Source organism: Leptidea sinapis, chromosome 16 (assembly GCF_905404315.1).
Source record: "Leptidea sinapis chromosome 16, ilLepSina1.1, whole genome shotgun sequence".
Classification (NCBI taxonomy): Eukaryota; Metazoa; Arthropoda; class Insecta; order Lepidoptera; family Pieridae; genus Leptidea; species Leptidea sinapis.
Window position 1 is genome coordinate 9,508,068 of NC_066280.1, and position 19,287 is coordinate 9,527,354.

At 34.0% G+C, this 19,287-nt stretch overlaps 1 protein-coding gene across 4 annotated transcripts in view; it reads left to right on the forward strand.

Moving 5' to 3' along the window:
* The first annotated feature begins 339 nt into the window (after positions 1-339).
* The window catches only part of LOC126968694 (serine palmitoyltransferase 2), a 42,365-nt gene continuing 23,417 nt past the window's right edge, over positions 340-19,287 (forward strand). Inside the window, exons 1-2 of one of the 4 annotated variants that reach the window (XM_050813752.1) lie at positions 340-553; positions 8,551-8,739. In XM_050813752.1, the coding sequence (XP_050669709.1) occupies positions 392-553; positions 8,551-8,739 (351 nt within the window). In that variant the 5' untranslated portion in view covers positions 340-391. Of the gene's footprint in view, positions 554-7,718; positions 7,836-8,550; positions 8,740-19,287 lie in introns of those variants that run through there. The other 3 variants (XM_050813753.1, XM_050813754.1, XM_050813755.1) reach the window with 3 other exon arrangements.

Here is a 19,287-nt window from a genome sequence, read left to right on the forward strand (position 1 = left end):
AACACCAGGTGACCCGTACGCTTGTTTATCCTCCTATTCCATAAAAGAAAAAGAGTAACCAATTCCGATCCATCGTCATCAAGCTCTTCAGACCCCGAATCAGCGAGCGATTAATATGGAAATTATTTATTTTATGTTTGGTAACTTAAAGTAATTCATTTTTATATATTAATGTTATATGTATTTCGAATCAAGATAAGTTTATAATTAAACTACTAGAAAAATGTTGATAGTCTTTGAATTGTCATATTGACAGTGACATTTCTTTGTTTACATTTTTGAATTCGAATTACATTTACGACTTTAATCTATATTCTTTGGCCTTTGCTAATTAGTAATTGGCAATTGCTATTTGCTGCCTAGTGCCTATTATAATTTATATTTTATAAGGATGGCGGCGGTTTATAAGAATGGACGTGTCGATGCTATGAAAGTTACAGAAGTAAATAATATTAAAGACTTTGTGTGTAAAGAAAATGGGCTGAACAAAATTAATGGCAAAACAAACCACCATTCAAATGGATATAATAAACATTCAAGCAATGGCTTTGTTGTAAGTAATATTTTATAATATTTAATTGTACTTGTGCCGGTTTAATATAAAAATGTCTAGAAAGTCCCACACTTTCTTTCCAGCACGGATCGTTCTAGTTATTTTTGTTTATGTAGTAAAGAGGTGCCGACAGGCGCCAAATTCATTAGTTCATGGTTCATAGATTCATCATTGAATTGATCATTCATTGCCGAAATTCGAAACGATCGTTCAAGGCCGAGATAATGTCGCTGTAATTTAAATAATATTTGAAATGAAATGAAATTGATAATTCGAATTGCAGGATGTCTTGACCACTTAATTATATTATCATCAATCGTGTCTTATAATAGATTAATACAGGTTTTCATTCATAAAATTCAAACCAAAGTTACGAGTGTATTAGAAAATATAAAACATAAAATAAATGATCACTTGTGACGATGAAGGTTATTTAGGCTTACTTTGCTTGTTTTTATAATAATATTGACACACTTTTACACAAATTACCTTGCCCTAAACTTATAGGCATAGCCTATACTATGGGTACAAAAGACAACTATATATTTAATACAATTAACATACCTTCATAAATACACATAAACATCCAAGACTCAGACTCAAACATCCATATAAATAAAATTTGCATCTACCGGGATTCAATCAGGGACCGATAGGTCAGAAGGCAGTCACACTAACCATTGGGCTATGTTGGTTGTCAGTTCATAAGATTGTTCATGATTGATCACATCCATTTGACCCAGACTGGTATTATATTTTTACAGTATTCAAAAACCTATTGCGCTCCTTCACTCATGCATTCTGGTATAGAGGCAGCTTCCGTTTCATGTTCTTTAGACAGTTGACAAACAGCTGTGCCATCATTGTACAGTACATGACATTCAATTTTTAACTGATCTTTCATTAATTACAACAGATGTTTGGTTGAGTGGAGTCACAGGTGTTTGAATTGTCTCTCAAGAAATGTTTTGCCAACTGCACTGTATATTTACAATCTTACAATAGTCAGTACTTCCAGATAATCATGTAGAGCTTTAGCCATATTCATATAATAGACACCAGGCATTGAAATTGCCCCCACACTCTACAATTCTTACAACCACTTGATATTGCAGTGATAAAGTCACTTAAAGATAGCTTGGATACTTAAATATGTAGTTCAGTTGCAATGATTGAATTGGGTTTAGAATTTTTAGGTAATTGGACGAATATGGACTCACCTCAGGTGCTACATAATGTATTTAGAAATGCCATTGTATATCCTCTCAATCTCAAAGAAATTAAAAATCACAAGTTTAATAATCACAATAGGGTATATGCATGTAATATAGATTAAGTTCAAATCTTATTTTTTTAATCTTTATTATTATTGACTTTATTTTAAATAGTTTTTTCTTGTTAATTTTTTTTCTGAATAATTAATACTTAATAAAACAAGGGTGCAATAAGTATGCGCGAAATATAAAACATTGAAAAGCAATGCTATTGGTTGAAGCGCAGTGTGACGTCAAAGTCTAGATAAACCGAGTATGGTTCCGAGATATTAGTTTCGGTTATTTGTGATATATTAAGTTTTGTGTTGGTTTTTTAGTATTCAATGATCTGTATAATTATTAATTAAAATGACTGAAAGTGTATTGTATAGTGTTAAAACACAATCAGATAATCTTCTATTAATATATGTGTTTATGATGCATTTTTTGTGTTTCAAACCCAGATTTTATTTCTGCTGAATTTAAAAGAGTGAAACTAAACATAATTTACAATTAATGCAGAAAATAAAATTATATTTGAATTACTATATCTAATATTTTTTCAGTTTTTAAAGATTCCAATGAGAATCATATGATATTCATATCAGTTTAAAGTTACATTTTTAAAGTATAAACAAAAAACAAGTGTGTGTGTCAGCTCCGACACACGGCTGGAGCTTACTACTCAAGAGCAATGGTCTTTGAACAGGTAATAAACAAAATCAAGTCCAATGGAGTTACAAACAAACATACAGCAGCAGCTAATAAAAGCGTATTAATTAAAAGAGATCGACATCATATGTAAGGGTAAATAAACAAATTAATGAAAATTCTTAAAGAATATATTTAATTTTATTTTATTTACATTTTTTACGACTATTTGGCGAAATATTATATATCAAATATTTTACATTTAAGTAGATCTTACATGATTACATCATTATAATTATATTACCGAATCATTAATTATCATAACTGGAACAACAAAGATAGTAAATAGAAAATAAATCATAATAACTTTAAAAAAATTATAGATATGAAAAAAATAAAATAATAGGTAGGGTTCAAATTTTCTTAAATGTATGAATTATTGTAACTTACTTAGTTCCCATGTGCTTATAAGATTTTCCGGCACTATTATTTACACCACTTTCTTCCATAATTTATAGAATTTTCACTTAACTTTATGAAAGTATAATAATAAATCAATTTTAACAATAAAACTTCAAAATACAAGAAAGTGAAAGGTGCGCGAGAAATGATGCGCACCAAAAACGTTACTATGCCATTTGATGAGTAGGTTTTACTCTCCATATTTATCTCATACCCGGCGCCTTCTATGAAAATCGATTCTTAAGGAGTAAGCTGCAATTAGAAATAACATTCTCATATAAGCAAGTTTTTGGTGTTATTTATCTCTTCTCATTAATTTTATTTATGAAAGAGAGGATAAACGAGCGTATGGGTCATCTGATGCTAAGTATCGCCGGCCCTTTAAAAAAATGTAATCGTTTTTTTAAAGATACCCAATACACTTGTCGTATTATCCTGGAACAACCGCACAAGAAAGCTCATTCCACAGCTATGTTCTTGGAAGAACGTTCCTTGAAAACCACACTGTGGAAGAAAGCCAGACGAATGTGCCACAATCAAACAGCTCTTCGGTATAGCCCCCGTGTTAAATGTTGTTGAAGACAAACATTGAAGTGATATCCCTACGCAACACAAAGCTATCTAGCCGTTCACAGAGCACTGGGTCCCAGACAATTCGAGCAGCTCTGTGTTGCACGTGGTCCAGTGGTTACTGTTTACACAACTTTGCTCGTATAGTTGAGTCTCTTGGAACTAGGAAAAATACCTTATCTAGTGCACTTTTCGAAGTATTTTCGCACATAGGCACCAGAAAATACTTTTAAGTAAGTTTTTGCTTTAGGTCAATTTTTATGACGATAAGGAATGAGACGAGCAGGACTTTCAGCTGATGGTAATTGATACGCCCTGCCCACTACAAGGCAGTGCCGCTCAGGATTCTTGAAAGACCCAAAAATTCTGAGCGGCACCGCAACTGCGCTCGTCATTTTGAGACATAAAAAATGATGTGGTGTCGTGGGACACCAGGTAGGAACGAAGTTCCTTCGGCTAATGTAGAATCGACAATAAGAGGGAGAAAGAGAAAGGTATTATACACTACTCGCTTGTGTATGCGACTGTCGCGCCTGCGCTCGTCTCATTTAACGGTTTTATTCCACGCACTTTTTTCCACGGATTTTTTCTTACGGTTTTACTATCACATTTTTTTCAGTTCGGTCGCGCAGCAAAATCTCTATCCCCTCCAAGCCTGCCGTAAGGAACTTCGTTCCAAAATGTTAAGTCTCATTTGCCCAGTAATATAATCTTATATCCAATAATATCACTAACTACGGCGCCCTTATTAATAAATATTTTATAATCACAAAATGTAATTAATTTTAATATATTTCGCCAGAATTATTACAAATTTGTTTATACAAGACAAGTGCTGACCCGGCAGTACCCCGCGCCCACTCATTGCATGAAATAGTATTGATTGAATTAGTTATATTGCGAACTTATAGATATTTCTAAATCAAAAAAGTATTGGTTCTAGATAAGTAATCACCAACATAATATAATATACTAAAACGTTCTCCTAAACACGCTGCATCTAACGTTACAAGAATTACTCTAATCGGTTCACTAGTTTTCGCAGTATAAACGAAAGAAAAAACCGGCCATACATTTATTAGTACAATGTAGATTCTTGATATAGACTCTGACGTCACAGAAACCCCGCGCAAAATGGCGCGTTTGAATAGCCGAAATATATTGCCGGAAAAGAATATTTATTTTTAATTCAATAAGAATGTTTTTATCAATAATTTGAAGTGTTTGGTAACTTTAAAGATGTAAAAAATCAAATTTTCTATTGCAAATAACATTTATTACTTTTACAGTGTGTTAGTTTAATACATAAATATAAAACAATTTAAAATAAAAAAGCTTATTCGAAGTGGTCTCCATTGGCTGCAATACAGTCCTTTAAACGTTGAGGCCAGTTATCAATAGTAGTACGCACTCTTTCCATGGGAAAATCATTCACTGCCAATCGTACGGATTGTTTTAGGGACTCCAAATTATCATGGCGTTGAGAGCAAGCCGTACTCTCTAAAATTGACCTTAAATCTTGATCCAGTGGATTAAGATCGGGATTAGACGATGGCCAGTCATCAGCTCTGATGAAGTGAGCTTTATGACCCGGCGCCGAGTCTTGTTGGAAAGACCATTCTTGGTTATTGAACATGGTGTTGTTAAGGGGCTTCACTATCTTCTCAAGAATGGTATCTTGATACACTTGTGCCGATGTTTTGATACGTGGAGTACAACCATCACTGAACTCGGATAATGCCCACGTTGCACTCCGTCGACTAATTAGGAAGCTTTGAGCATAAATACGGTCAATTTGTTTGTTAATATGTTGCTCAATTATAAAAGTTATCTCATACATAAACAAAATTTTTCTTTGACCTCCCTTGGCGTACCGCTGCAATAGTTGTTTCGATTTTACCACCCTATTCTTTTTTAAATTATCTGTTAAGAAATGACCAGTATGTCTCTAATATGCTGCAAGTCCTAAGTCATCTTTTAAATACGCGACATGGTTCTAGGTGCTGTCTTCATCTCCCGAGATAAAACATTTTGCTTTCAGACAGGATTTCTGCGAATTCTCTCTCTTAATGCTTTGACCACCTTATTCGTACGAACACTACTTGGACGGCCAGATCTTATTCTGTCACAAACAGTCTGCTAACTTAAAGCATTGCTAATTCTCACTCTGTCTTCTTCTATTGACCTAAGTCAGAATGAGAAAAAACACTCCTAAGCGGCTGTTTAAAGTTAGCGGACCTTTATGAATAAGGGGATAAGTATTTATATCTTGATGATGAGTTAAGATTCCTAACATTTAGATAATTACAGATTTACACAAAATAACACCTAATTCAATACATTTCATGCTGTATTTGATGTTATGTTATTTTATAAATACTAATAAATCCTACTTCAACAATGATTACAATCTGTAGACTGTACAAGTTGTAAAAATCCCTCACAATTTTATTACAAAAGCAATAACTATGTAACCAAACACAAAATAAATCATCAATTTTATTCTATCGAATACTCGTACTGTTGATCACAATGTGAAACTACAAAATTCAATTCAGTCAACAACTTGGAAATAACATTGGCAGGATATCTTTTATTAATACAGTAAAACCCGCTTAAAACCATCTCACAGTGATCCAACCAATAACGCGTCCTAAGCAAGAAAGCGTATTATACGGGATTCCGAAAAAAAATAAAGGGAAATAGGGAAAACGTACCTACTACAATATATTATGTTCTATTATTCGTTATGCATTTATAAATTAAATAATTAAATCATGTATTTATAAATTAAATAAATACATAGTGTAATTTTAATTACGTTATTTAAAGTAATCACTTATTTTGGTTTGAGAAGATTTTCAACATAATTTAACTTTTGCAATGCATCTTTGCTTTGTTTTAAAGAAGCTGCAAGGCATCTTATATCACTAGCTGATAATTCCTGGGCGATTGACAAAAGAGTTGACTCCTCTTCGTCTTTATCATTCTCACTTAGGGCTCCTTCTCGTGTGTTATTCACATTTTCAATAAGATCTCCAATTCATTGAATTTCGTAGGGTGCCATATTGCCATCAATGGAAGAATATCCAGGGGTTCTTGTTCTTCTGTTGTTGGCGTATCAGGCGTATTAAACGGGATGAACAATCATATGTAGCGTTAAGAAATTTATGTTACCAGTGGGGCTCCTTTGCACCGGATGCCGGCTAGATTATGGGTACCACAACGGCGCCTATTTCTGCCGTGAAGCAGTAATGTGTAAGCATTACTGTGTTTCGGTCTGAAGGGCGCCGTAGCTAGTGAAATTACGGGGCAAATGAGACTTAACATCTTAGTCTCAAGGTGACGAGCGCAATTGTGGTGCCGCTCAGAATTTTTGAGTTTTTCAAGAATCCTGAGCGGCACTGCATTGTAATGGGCAGGGCGTATTAATAACCATCAGCTGAACGTCCTGCTCGTCTCGTCTCTTATTATCATAAAAAAATGTATTATGTGTGTATGTATAATATTAATGTATCATATTAAGAGGGTTCTACTATTATGTTATCTTCTATATATATATGTAATGAAAATGGTCTTTGTTTGAGGCTCTTTCACGCCAAAACCACTGATCGTATCGACATGAAACTACCACCATTCGATGCGAAATTTATCCTAGATGGTTTAGGGCTACTTATTTTTCGAAGTACAACGTTCCTTCCATTTTTTAATTCGCCCAGCGAAGCGGGCGGAAACGGCTAGTCTATCTATATATATATGTAATGAAAATGGTCTTTGTTTGAGGCTCTTTCACGCCAAAACCACTGATCGTATCTATAACTACCACTATTCGATGCGAAATTTATCCCAGATGGTTTAGGGCTACTTATTTTTCGAAGTACAACGTTTTTTCCATTTTTTAATTCGCCCAGCGAAGCGGGCGGAAACGGCTAGTCTATCTATATATATATGCAATGAAAACGGTCATTGTTTTAGGCTCTTTCACGCCAAAACCACTGATCGTATCTATAACTACCACTATTCGATGCGAAATTTATCCTAGATGGTTTATGGCTACATATTTTTTTATTGTATTTGTAATAAGATGAATAAAATTGAATTTATTTCCTTTTAAAAGACGACCAGTGAAGCGGGCGGAGACGGCTAGTTATGTACCTATATTATACTAATTGGCTATTATCTTGCAGGACAGAAGGATGGTAAATAACATGTTGTTTTTCCTTACATCGTATTGTTGTTCCCTTATTTTATCCTCAATGCATACTAGTCTATTTATCACATGGAAAACAAAGGTATTCACATATCTAGTTGAGGTTTCATATATGTTGGACTGTTCTTTGTCGAAGGTAGTCGCTTTTTTTTTAATATTTGTTTTTATTATCTAACAATGCTTAGGTTGTGGTGTTCTGTGGCACCTTGCTCCTTGTGCTCATTAGTCTGTGGAATATTTTTGTATCAGGTTCCATTACATAAATGAATTTTGCTTCTTGTTTTTTTTTTCGGGTAAAAATTTAATGTTATGTGATCATATTATATGTTAACACTGTTGATTCTTTTACTATAGTATTGAATTTTAGTATATTTTTTTTTATTATTATATCCTGTTTAAGTATCATCTGTCAGTTAATAGCGTGGCTTAACATGCCGCTTGTCTTGTTGGGCTAAATGACCATGGTATAGGTCAGCATTAGGAGAATCACAAGAATATAGAATATAGAATTACATTATTCTAAACTTCTGGATCAGAAATGAGGAGATCGGACAAAGCCCAAATGATTGCGACACTGAAGTGGCAATAGGCAGGGCACATAGTTCGACGGACAGATGGCCAGTGGGGCAGTAAAGTCCTCGAATCGCGACAACGTACCGGAAGATGAAGTGTTGGTAGGATGGGCCGACGATGTGGTCAAGATCCCCGGAGTACATTGGAGTGATATGTTTGGGGGAGGCCTTTATCCAGCAGTGGACGTCTTCCGGCTGATGATGAAACTTCTGTTGTTAATTACTACAATTGTGTCCGTCCAGTACCTGCGTGTTCAACTCGCCGGTGTATTGTTGCAGAAGATGTCTAAAAGCGATCGAGTGCCACGGATGGATTGGAGCGGGTACGACACGTTTGCTGGCTCATTCGAGAAGAGCAGCTTGCTGACGGCTGCTCTCACTCACGCGGGCCTCTACATCCTCATGTTCCTGGGCTTCCTCAACCAGCTGCTCTTCACTCCCAATGTGGCCGTCGAGAAAAACCGGGAGGTTAGTATCGTGGCATCAGTTGATATTGACAAATAGCTTAGATTTAACACGTGTTACACTAATTCACACCTCGCTCTTATCTTGAGGCTCTCTCTTCTCTTATTCTATAATAAATAGTTATTGATCTACAACATTGTATGGGTTTCGTCTTATCTCCAAAGAATTCATATTGAAATGATTGTGTCATGTTTTATGTGTCCAAGATAATCTTGATCTTCAATTGCTAGAAAGCGTATGAAATTACGTTTAATACACTCTAACTTTTCAATATGAACATTATATTTGGATTCGACCAGTGAAACAAAAAAAAAAAGTATTTTTCAAGCACAGCGTACTAAAGCAAAGTAATTAACCCATATAATTGCAGAAAGATATCTGAAATCTTTTATTTATAACGTCTTATGCACCTCTCGGGCCTACCAGATAAACAAACGTAAGGATTCGCGAACTTTCTCCCATTTATGAATATGTTGGTACTAATTGATGCAAGTGTATTTGTACACGTCATATAATAATAGTAATAATATTGACACACTTTTTACACAAATTATCTTGCCCCAAGTTAAGCATATATAGCCTGTGTCATGGGTTACAAGACAATGATATATTTAATACAATATACTTACTTAAACATACATAAATTTATATAAACATACATAAATACATTTAAACATCCATGACTCGGAAACAAACATCCATATTCATCATATAAATGCTTGCACCTACCGGGATTCGAACCCAATTCATATGAAATGCGTGTACATTGATCATTCCACTCTCGGCTCCCTTATCGTTCATAACTTCACGTAGAGCGTAATGACCAATATCTATAACACACTAGTTTCATATTGTACTATTATAAATCATAGTGGAAGTTTTCATATAATCATAAAATCATATCGCGGTGGTCGGCTGCACAATAAATGTAATGGAATTTGATTGTCGAACTGCAATAGTGCGTAACACCTGTTGCGTGACCTAGTGCTGAGCATGAGCACTGGTCGAGTGGTCAGTGGAGCAGTACGAGCGAGGCTCGCGATCCCAGTGCTGACATCATTAGAATTAACCAATACAATTGTAAAATGATATATTGTAATACATGGGTATTTTATTTTATAAAGTTCATCGAGTTTCCTGTTAATGTCTGTAATGTGTATATTTCCCTAATAGTCCCAACACCTAAAAGACGTGCAGCTATGTTCCCAAGAGGAAACATTTTATAGCCTCTCTTAAGTACCTGTAGTGCGCAGTTAAGTTCATCTCTGACTCATAGTACTAATACATAATTTATTCAGTGTAAGTGCAATAATATCCTGTATGTTATTATATACCTACACTAGAAAAAAAATTTCGTATTATATCTTAACAGAGAACATATACCTACACACTTATCTTAGGAAATAAACACATTAAAAATATAATAACGTCCCCAATTATAAAAAATTTGATACCTCTGCCTGCGGCCATTTTGCTTTTTCCCCGCCCACACACCCATTTCATTCAAATTACCTGAGAAGGGCGTGTGGGCGGCGATCGTGCATAGCTTGCCATACATCACCTGTTTTCTTTGACGTTTGTTAAACAACGAAAATTTTGTGCTCAAAACACTTAATTCATTATTATATCCACTTGCTGAGCATTTCTCAACAACCGCAGGTTGTGCTCGACAAAACCGGCATCAACTTCGATACATTTTGTGCAGCGTTTCCCGTCACTGGTACTGACCCGTTAAAACAGCGTCGTGTAACCTAGGCATATGAGCATGTCGAAAAAGTCAAAGGACAACGGTGTGCTCGAGCCCTTATTCGTTTGAGTCGCCGAACAGCTGATGCTAGCTATCCGCCATTGGACCGAGTTCAGGGCGATGATCTTAGATAACAATTGGAATAAGTAAGTCAGGGGTTCTAAACTTTTTTGATATCAGTTTATATGAAATGTACATTTTAATGTAGCGTTGAATTTATGTGGATTTTATTTTTAGTTGTATCTCCGCATTTTACTGCATATCTATGTTAAATATTGTTCAGGAATATTTTAACAAAGTGCATAATAATAATAATGATAGGTTAGTAATAAAAAAAAACCAAAACTATATACTTACATATACATATATTAATATTATTATAAAATATAACGTTTGATTTTCATCAATACAGTTATTTTATATGCTTATGATAAATATCCAAATTTTTCAGATACGACCCTACCCTACGACCAATTTTACCCTTTAACTCAAATCAATCAGTTTTTTATAAACTTCAGAAACAGCAGGAGGTTTTCAATTATATTATGATTTTTTTTTCTTGTTCTTGTTACCTAACTCATTATATCTCCCCTATTTCGGAACCGATTTAGGTAATTTTTTTTTCTTGTGAAAAGTAATACTTCTGAATACATCCTTTTAAGAAAGAATCAGATATAATGATGGAGATATATTAATATGATGTCTATGGGAAATTGAGGGAACTCCTCAAAATGTAGAGACATTTTTCATTTCACAATGCCTTGAACAAAGACTTAGATTACGAACATTTAAATACAAAATAACATGCGCAAAGAATTACGAAAATGAAATCAGAACCTATTCTTTTTTTGAAGTAGGAAATAAAATTTTGTTGCTAGAAGTGCATGTCAATATTATGACTGTTCATTGTCAGTACATTTATGAAAATTTAATATACGTTCACAAAAATCGTCACCTTTTTGCTCTTAATAGTGATTTTCATTATTATAACACTAGAAATAAGGGATTGCTTGTGACTAATTCTAGTAGGCTTCATAAGATACATATTAGCTTTAAGGGTAAATGTATACACTTTTATAATAAAGTCCCAGTCACTGTTCAGGCATTATCTATAAATCAATTTAAATCTATACTAATATTATAAAGTGCAGTGTTTGTTTGTTTGTTTGTTTGTTTGTTTGTTTGTTTGTTTGTTTGTTTGAACGCGCTAATCTCTGGTACTACTGGTCCGATTTGAATGATTTTTTCAGTGTTGGGTAATCCATTTATCGAGGAAGGCTATAGGATATTTTTTTTTCAAAATTAGGGATCCGTAATAAAATTGCTATTTTGTAACACAAGGTGTAAAATCGAAAACCTATTATGCGTGCGCTGCAAAAACTATTGACAATAGAACAAAATGATGTACAGGCTATAATATAGGCAATATTTTATTACTTATAAAACTATCGCGTGAATTATACTTTATATGGCAAAACAAAGTTTGCCGGGTCAGCTAGTATTTTATAAAAAAAATGGCTCTGTCGTAAATCCTATTACTCCACTGCTGAATATCTAAATGATCGGACAGCCTGGGACTAGATTGTGATTATTTTATAGCGATAGAAATGACTGTACAATATTGTATATTTTTATTGAAAAGAGCGCAAAAAAAGAATGCTGGGAGAGTTTCTTGCGCCGCTTCTTCTCTCTCAGAGCGCCATTTGTTTCCGAAGCGGTAGTAGTATCTAGTAGTATAAGAAATGACATCAAAAAGAATTCTAAGGGAATCAATTTTGAGAAAATAAATGCCTTTTATGACTTTTTTATATGAGGAAACTTGCATAACTACAAGATTATTAAAAGTACTCTTACTACCTGGATGTTGACGCCTTATAAAGGGAAGGAATCATAATTTTGTATTACATTTGGAGAAAAGGTCACGGATATATCAATAATCATACTCAAACAAAATAAAATTATTTTGGATTTTTTTTTAATGAAATTTAACAATGTTTATTAAACGTATACTTGTTTTGGAACAGAAATATAGATATACAATAAACTCATAAATCAGAGAGTACTTGTGGATTTACATTTAAATACAAGCCAACAAAAGTCGATCTTTCCAAAACCAACAAGTTCAAGTTCAAGTTTTTGTTAGTAAAGACATTACATTAAATAGACATTTGTTATTATGAATAGAAGGAGCGCTCAATGAGCGACCTTTTAAGGCGACACTAAATGCCGGTGACCTTGAGCGATATGAGTTCACGGCTCCTATGTAACAAAGCCAATATTTTCAAAATTCTTGGATCGAAAATGTAACATTTTAACAGGCGCAAACTGCTTAATTGCTTACAATCCTCATTATTGATTACTAATCTAAATAAATGTACCTACATAAAAATGTAAAATCTATAAAACAACTTTTATGATAGAAGTATACTAAACAAATGCATGATGCCGAGAAAAAACTTGTTTAACTGCAAAGAAAACTGGTGGTTCATAATAGCTCTGGAGTGCTAACTTTAACCAACAATAAGCATTAGCAACCTACAAGCAAGACTTAAGGGTATGTGTAACATGATAAAGTAGTGTTCATAGCTCCAAATTCTATATTTTCACCACAAAACTTGTTTAAAAACACCTTGTTTGCATGTTTTCTGTTTACCCTTCGCCTTAAGTTAATATTTGAAAGTCCTAAAATTTCACACGTCTGTGATTTCGCCCGGGAGTTTGTTATAAACCCGAGGGAAGCTTTTTCCAGGCTATATGCGACTGCATTAAGGCAACTAACTATAAAAAATTATCAATGTCTTGCTGTGCTTGCACAAGCTTGGATCAAAAGTCTCTTTTTGTGATTTATTTTGTCATTATGAATCACGTTTTGAGCCATTGATTGAATTATTTTTTTTCAATGAAAATTGAACGAGGCGAGCAGGACGTTCAGCTGATGGTAATTGATATGCCCTACCCATTTCAATGCAGTGTCGCTCAGGATTCTTGAAAAACCCAAACATTCTGAGCGGCTCTACAACTATATACTTGAATATATATTATTTTTATTAATTATAACGTTTGATTTTCATCAATACATTTATTTTAAATGCTTTTGAAAAATAACCAAATTTTTACATACGACCCTACCCTACGACCAATTTTACCCTTTAACTCAAATCAATCAGTTTTTAATCATTCTTGAAAAACCCAAACATTCTGAGCGGTACTACATTTGCGCTCGTCACCTTGAGACTAAGTCTCAACATGCTAAGTCTCATTTGCCCAGTAATTTGTTTAATTAATGCTGTAGGTACAGTGCTAGATAATTTCCATCTTCTATCCACAAGTGTTCAGCATCTCGATGTCCAGGTGCAGTACTCCTTGTGGCAAGCCTAATTGCTGTCTACTGTTTCAAATGCTTCCACCTTCGCACGACACGCACAAGTTAGGATGTCATCCTCACCATCTGGATGTGTGGCGGTCCTCCACAGTGCGGTTTTCAAGGAGCTTTCTCCCTCGTACTACAAAGCTGTGGAATGAGCTTCCTTGTGCGGTGTTTCCGGGACGATACGACATGGGTATCTTCAAAAAAAGCGCGTACACCTTCCTTAAAGGCCGGCAACGCTATTGTGATTCCTCTGGTGATGCAAGAGAATGTGGGCGGCGGTGATCACTATAATAATAATAATAATCATTATTTGCATTCGAATAAGGTCAGTTTCACAATCGGTCTTATTTTATTTAGATTATGTTTCTCTTATTCTACCTAACTAAATCAGAAAGTATATTGCGCGTTCATAGACTTGGAAAAGGAATATGATAGGGTGAATAGAAAGGAATTATGGAAGGTCTTATCTATGTATGGGGTGGACAATTTTCTGATAAGGGCTCTGAAATCTCTGTACAGGGATTCTCAAGCCTGTGTTCGTGTTAATGGTGCCTATACGGGCTGGTTTGATATCTCCAAAGGTGTCAGACAGGGTTGTGTAGCGTCGCCTTGGTTGTTCAACCTATTCATGGATAGATGCATGAATGATGTGAGAGAAATGCAATGTGGAGTCAATATGGAAGAGTTGAGTGTTAAGTGCCTCTTGTACGCCGAAGATCAAGTCATTTTTTCATCATCGGTAAATGAGTTGCAACAAATGATTGACTGTTTGAACGGGAGCTTTAAAGAGAGAGGTTTGAAAGTAAATGCAAGAAAGACGAAAGTGATGGTATTTGAGAAGGATGAAAGGTTGACTGAGTGTACTATCACGATTGAAGATGAAAGGGTAGAACAAGTTACAGAATTCGTATATTTGGGTAGCATGTTTATAAGAGACGGAAGATATGAAGGTGATATTGAAAGGAGAGTGACTGCGGGAAATTGTGTGAGTGGAGCGCTGCATGCCTTTATAAACGGTAAGACTGTGCCAATAGAAGCGCGAATGGCTGTACATAATGGAGGGCTTGTCGCCACTTTAATGTATGGAAGTGAGAGTTGGGTTTGGCAGAAGAAGCATAAAAGCAGAATTAACGCAGTTGAGATGCGATCACTGCATAGTATGTGTGGGGTAGGACTGACTGATAGAATTCCGAATGCGGTAATACGAGCGCGCTGTGGTTTGAAAGAGGATGTTGTGACAAGGACTGAAAAAGGAATGCTTAAATGGTTTGGACACGTGGAGCGAATGAGTGAAGAAAGAATGACGCATCAAATATATAAGGCAAGTGTGTGTGGGCAAGCCGGTCGCGGGAGACCTCGTAGAACATTCGTCGATCAAATTGGGGACGTTTTGAGAAAAGGAGAGGTCCGAAGCACCCGCAACCGGCGAGCATGTATGAAAAGAGTAATGAATGTAGAGAAAGCGCGTGAGGTTTGTAAGGATAGAAGCAAATGGCATTCTATTGTCTCTGCCTACCCCGACGGGAACAAGGCGTGAGTATGTGTGTGTGTGCGTGTGTTATTCTACCTACAAGGCATGCAAATATATGTAGTATAATCTTTTATTTTACACGAAATTGAACCTAATCATTAAGTATTATAAACTAAGCAATACAATTATAATTCTAATAAAACAGTAATATTCATGTCAAATTTTATATGTCAATTTTCGTTAAATTTAAATAGTCATTTATTGAATTAAAACAATTTTTTGTTAGCCATGTTGTTAATCTATTCTTAAGATTATTACATGTCATGTCTTTTAAATGGTCGGGTAACTTATTATATATTTTTAACACACACTTAACACCAGGTGACCCGTACGCTCTGTTAGACGGAGTATTAAAAACGAACTTTTAAAAAAGAAATTTATTTGGAACTAGAAAATATAATTGAAATGTATGAGTGACTCAGGATTCGGAAGGAGACTGACTGCCTTTATATTTTATTAAGTGACGCCTTGGTCTTAAAGTGCTGACGCTAATGTTATGTCTGCATTAAGGCATACATATGTGCATATATAACAACCCCCCCTTTAAGAGGAAACTTATCGGAAATAATAAAGATAAGTTTTCAGAATATTTTAACCAATTCTAAGTTGCGGTGGAGGTGGTGATGATTGAAACTCAATATCTATTTCTTCAGAATCCTTAGCCTTTACAAAATATTTTGAAAATAGGATACATAATTTCTTACATATAAAAACTACGATAAAACATACAACTAGAAATAGTGAAATTAAACTTATAACAGAATTATTTTAATTATCACTAAAGGTATCAACAGGATTTGCAATATATAGGTCATCACTGATATCTTTTATGTTAAATTTAAGATCTTTTAACTGATGTAGATTAATATTACTAATTTCAGAAAAGTTAATTTTGGACATATTGAAGCGGTTAAGATTACAACATTTATCAGATATTATATTATAAGTAGGTTTTATGAGTGGAATATTAATTTCTGGATTGGATACCTTATTAAATTTAATATTCTTAAAATAAGCTGTACAATTATATGGAATGGTAAGTTTTCCTGTTCCTGAAATGGTTGTTTCAAATAATACATCCTGATTACATTCTATTGTTATTTTATTTAAATTCGATTCTACAAATATCCAATCAGCATTATTTAGTTTATGCCAAATATCTATATCACCATGTATAAATTTAGTTTGGCAGGTATTTGGAATACTGGATACAGCTTTTGTCATAATTTCTATTTCACAAGAGGGATTACCAGGAACAGAGAATATGACATATGTGTACTTTGGGAGAAGTAACTTTACACTCATTAAAATCCTTTAAATATGTAAATGTAGACTTATCAGTATTTATTGCCAGATATCGTTCTGTAGGTATAATGCAAACATATGAATAAAATGAATTAACTTCATGCGGAATAGGTAAAGGAACAGTATCATAAACATTATAATCTAAGGCATTAACTAATGGAATCTTAACAATAAAAATCAGTTTACCATTATAATAATATGAAATTAAATCTGCTACATTAATCAAAACATGAATATTACTTAAATCTAAATTAATAGGTAAGTCCCTATACTTAGGTATATTTTTATAGACATTTAATAAATCGTTATATAATTGCTTGGGTGTTAAGACAGATGGATGTAAAGTATTGCTTTTTATGAATAAAATAGAATTCAATAAGTCTTCAATTTTAAACGCAAGAGTAAACAAATGTGATTGAAGACAATTTAAAATGTTTATTAGTTCTACTTTGAAACTATCTATAGTAACTAAATTCGATATATTTCTCACATTTGTAGATAAATTATTAATGGCATCATTGAGTTTAAATTGATTCTCCAATATTTCATTGACAGATTGGTTAATATTAGAAATAGCAGATTTCGAAACTAGAATAGTTTTCTTTATCGAATTCTCTAACCGTTTATCATTATCATACAATGTGTGCTCTAATGTAATTTATCGCATCGTCTTCATCAAGGGTGCCGAATATATACTTAAAGACTACACCGACGCCAGAGAACCATGCAGATCTTTTGGGTCTCTCGCTAGAGATGATATGAGATATGGAATTATAGTCACGAAGTATATCATTATAGAGTGAATCCAAGGGTTGCATTATATTTTGACAGACGGAAATATCTATCTCTATACTTTCCTGACACTGTAATTTAACAATGTTTAAAACATCCTGGGTGTACTTAATATTTTGATCAAAAGAAGTAACATCTATCGGAATAACTATATGAAGATAATCGTCTATGAGCTTCAGAGTGCCCACTGGGTCGAAGAGCAAGCCAGGACCTTCCTTGATGTATTTAATATACTCATTCTCGCTAGCGGCTATGGCGCAGTATGTATTAACCATTCTGTAATGACAAAACTAAACTAAACTATCATGCTTATGTAAATAAACCTATAACTTTGTATATAATATAGTAAAATATAGCTGTATAAAATGAAATAAGTGTTAATAAACTTAACTTAATAATTAATAAAAGAAGAATTAGTTACGTATCCGCGTTGTATGCAGGTTTTACTTCATCATAATGATGTTTTACATATCTTCGGTTTATAAGAAGAGATAAGGTGTTATTGCCATGTATTTTGACGATCTTATATGGACCTTTCCATATAGGAGATAGCGCCTTCCGAAGTCTTACATGATTTTTAATATAGATATATTCACCGACTTTATATTGTACTGGACGAGTATGTTTATCATAATAATGTTTTGACTTTTCTTTTGAAGAGTTAATATTTTGTATGGCCTTTTCTCTAGACAGTTTAAGGCGATGGTGAAGCATCTTAATATATTCTGGGTATGTGACGTCAGATCGTAAATCAAAAACGGAATCGGGAATGTAGGGCTTGTGCCCGAAAATAAGTTCAAAAGGTGTAAATTGGGTAGTTGTATGGACGGTGCTATTATATGTGAGCATGGCAGTAAATACATATTTATGCCAATTTGTTCTTTTAAAGTGGAATGACTTCTCTCCAGAGCACCTTGCGTCTGAGGGTGATAGGGAGATGACCAAATCTGCTTGATTTTTAAAAATTCACAAGTTTTCTTAAAAAGTTCGGCTGTAAAGTTTGTTCCTTGATCTGTTAAAATTGAATTAGGTATTCCAAATAAAGATATGAAATGAACGAGACATTCACATGATTCTTCAGCCGTAGCATTAGATATTGGGTAAGCTATAGAAAATTTTGTCAAGTCATCTTGTAAAGTAAGTATATATTTTAATTTATAAATTCCAGCTTCAGGCAAAGGTCCCACTATATCGAGACTTATTCTATCGAAAGGTCTAGAAGATGTTGTTGTGATTTGCATAGGTGATTTATTAATTTTTCTTAAGGCTTTATTGGTTTGGCAAAACTTGCAATTTTTTACATAGTTTTCTATGTCTGATCTCATATTTTTCCAAAAATAACGTTCTTTAACGCGGTTAAACATTCTGTTTGACCCTAAATGGCCCGCTATTGGTATATCGTGGTTCTCCTTCAAGATTTTTGTAATTTCTGTAGGCACGGGATATATTATACTATTGTGATGGATATTGACTGTTATATTTGTACCATCAAAAAGATACATGAGCATACTATATATTTTTACAAATGAATGTTGTTCAAATGAATTCCTAAAGTCGGAAATAGCTATCTCATTGATTGTGCCGGTAAGTAGAATACTGTCTCTAGCAGATTTTAATGGCTTAAATATGTCAGGGTAGGTACAAGTATCAAAGAAATAAACTTTAGTAAATAGGAAATAGTAAAATTTACCATTGATTTAAGATATTTTAAACGAATGCAGTTTACGTTCTCCTTCTACAACATTGACATTCTCTGAGGCAGAGATTAAGTCAGAAAGGTAAGGATTCGACTCATCAAAATCTATT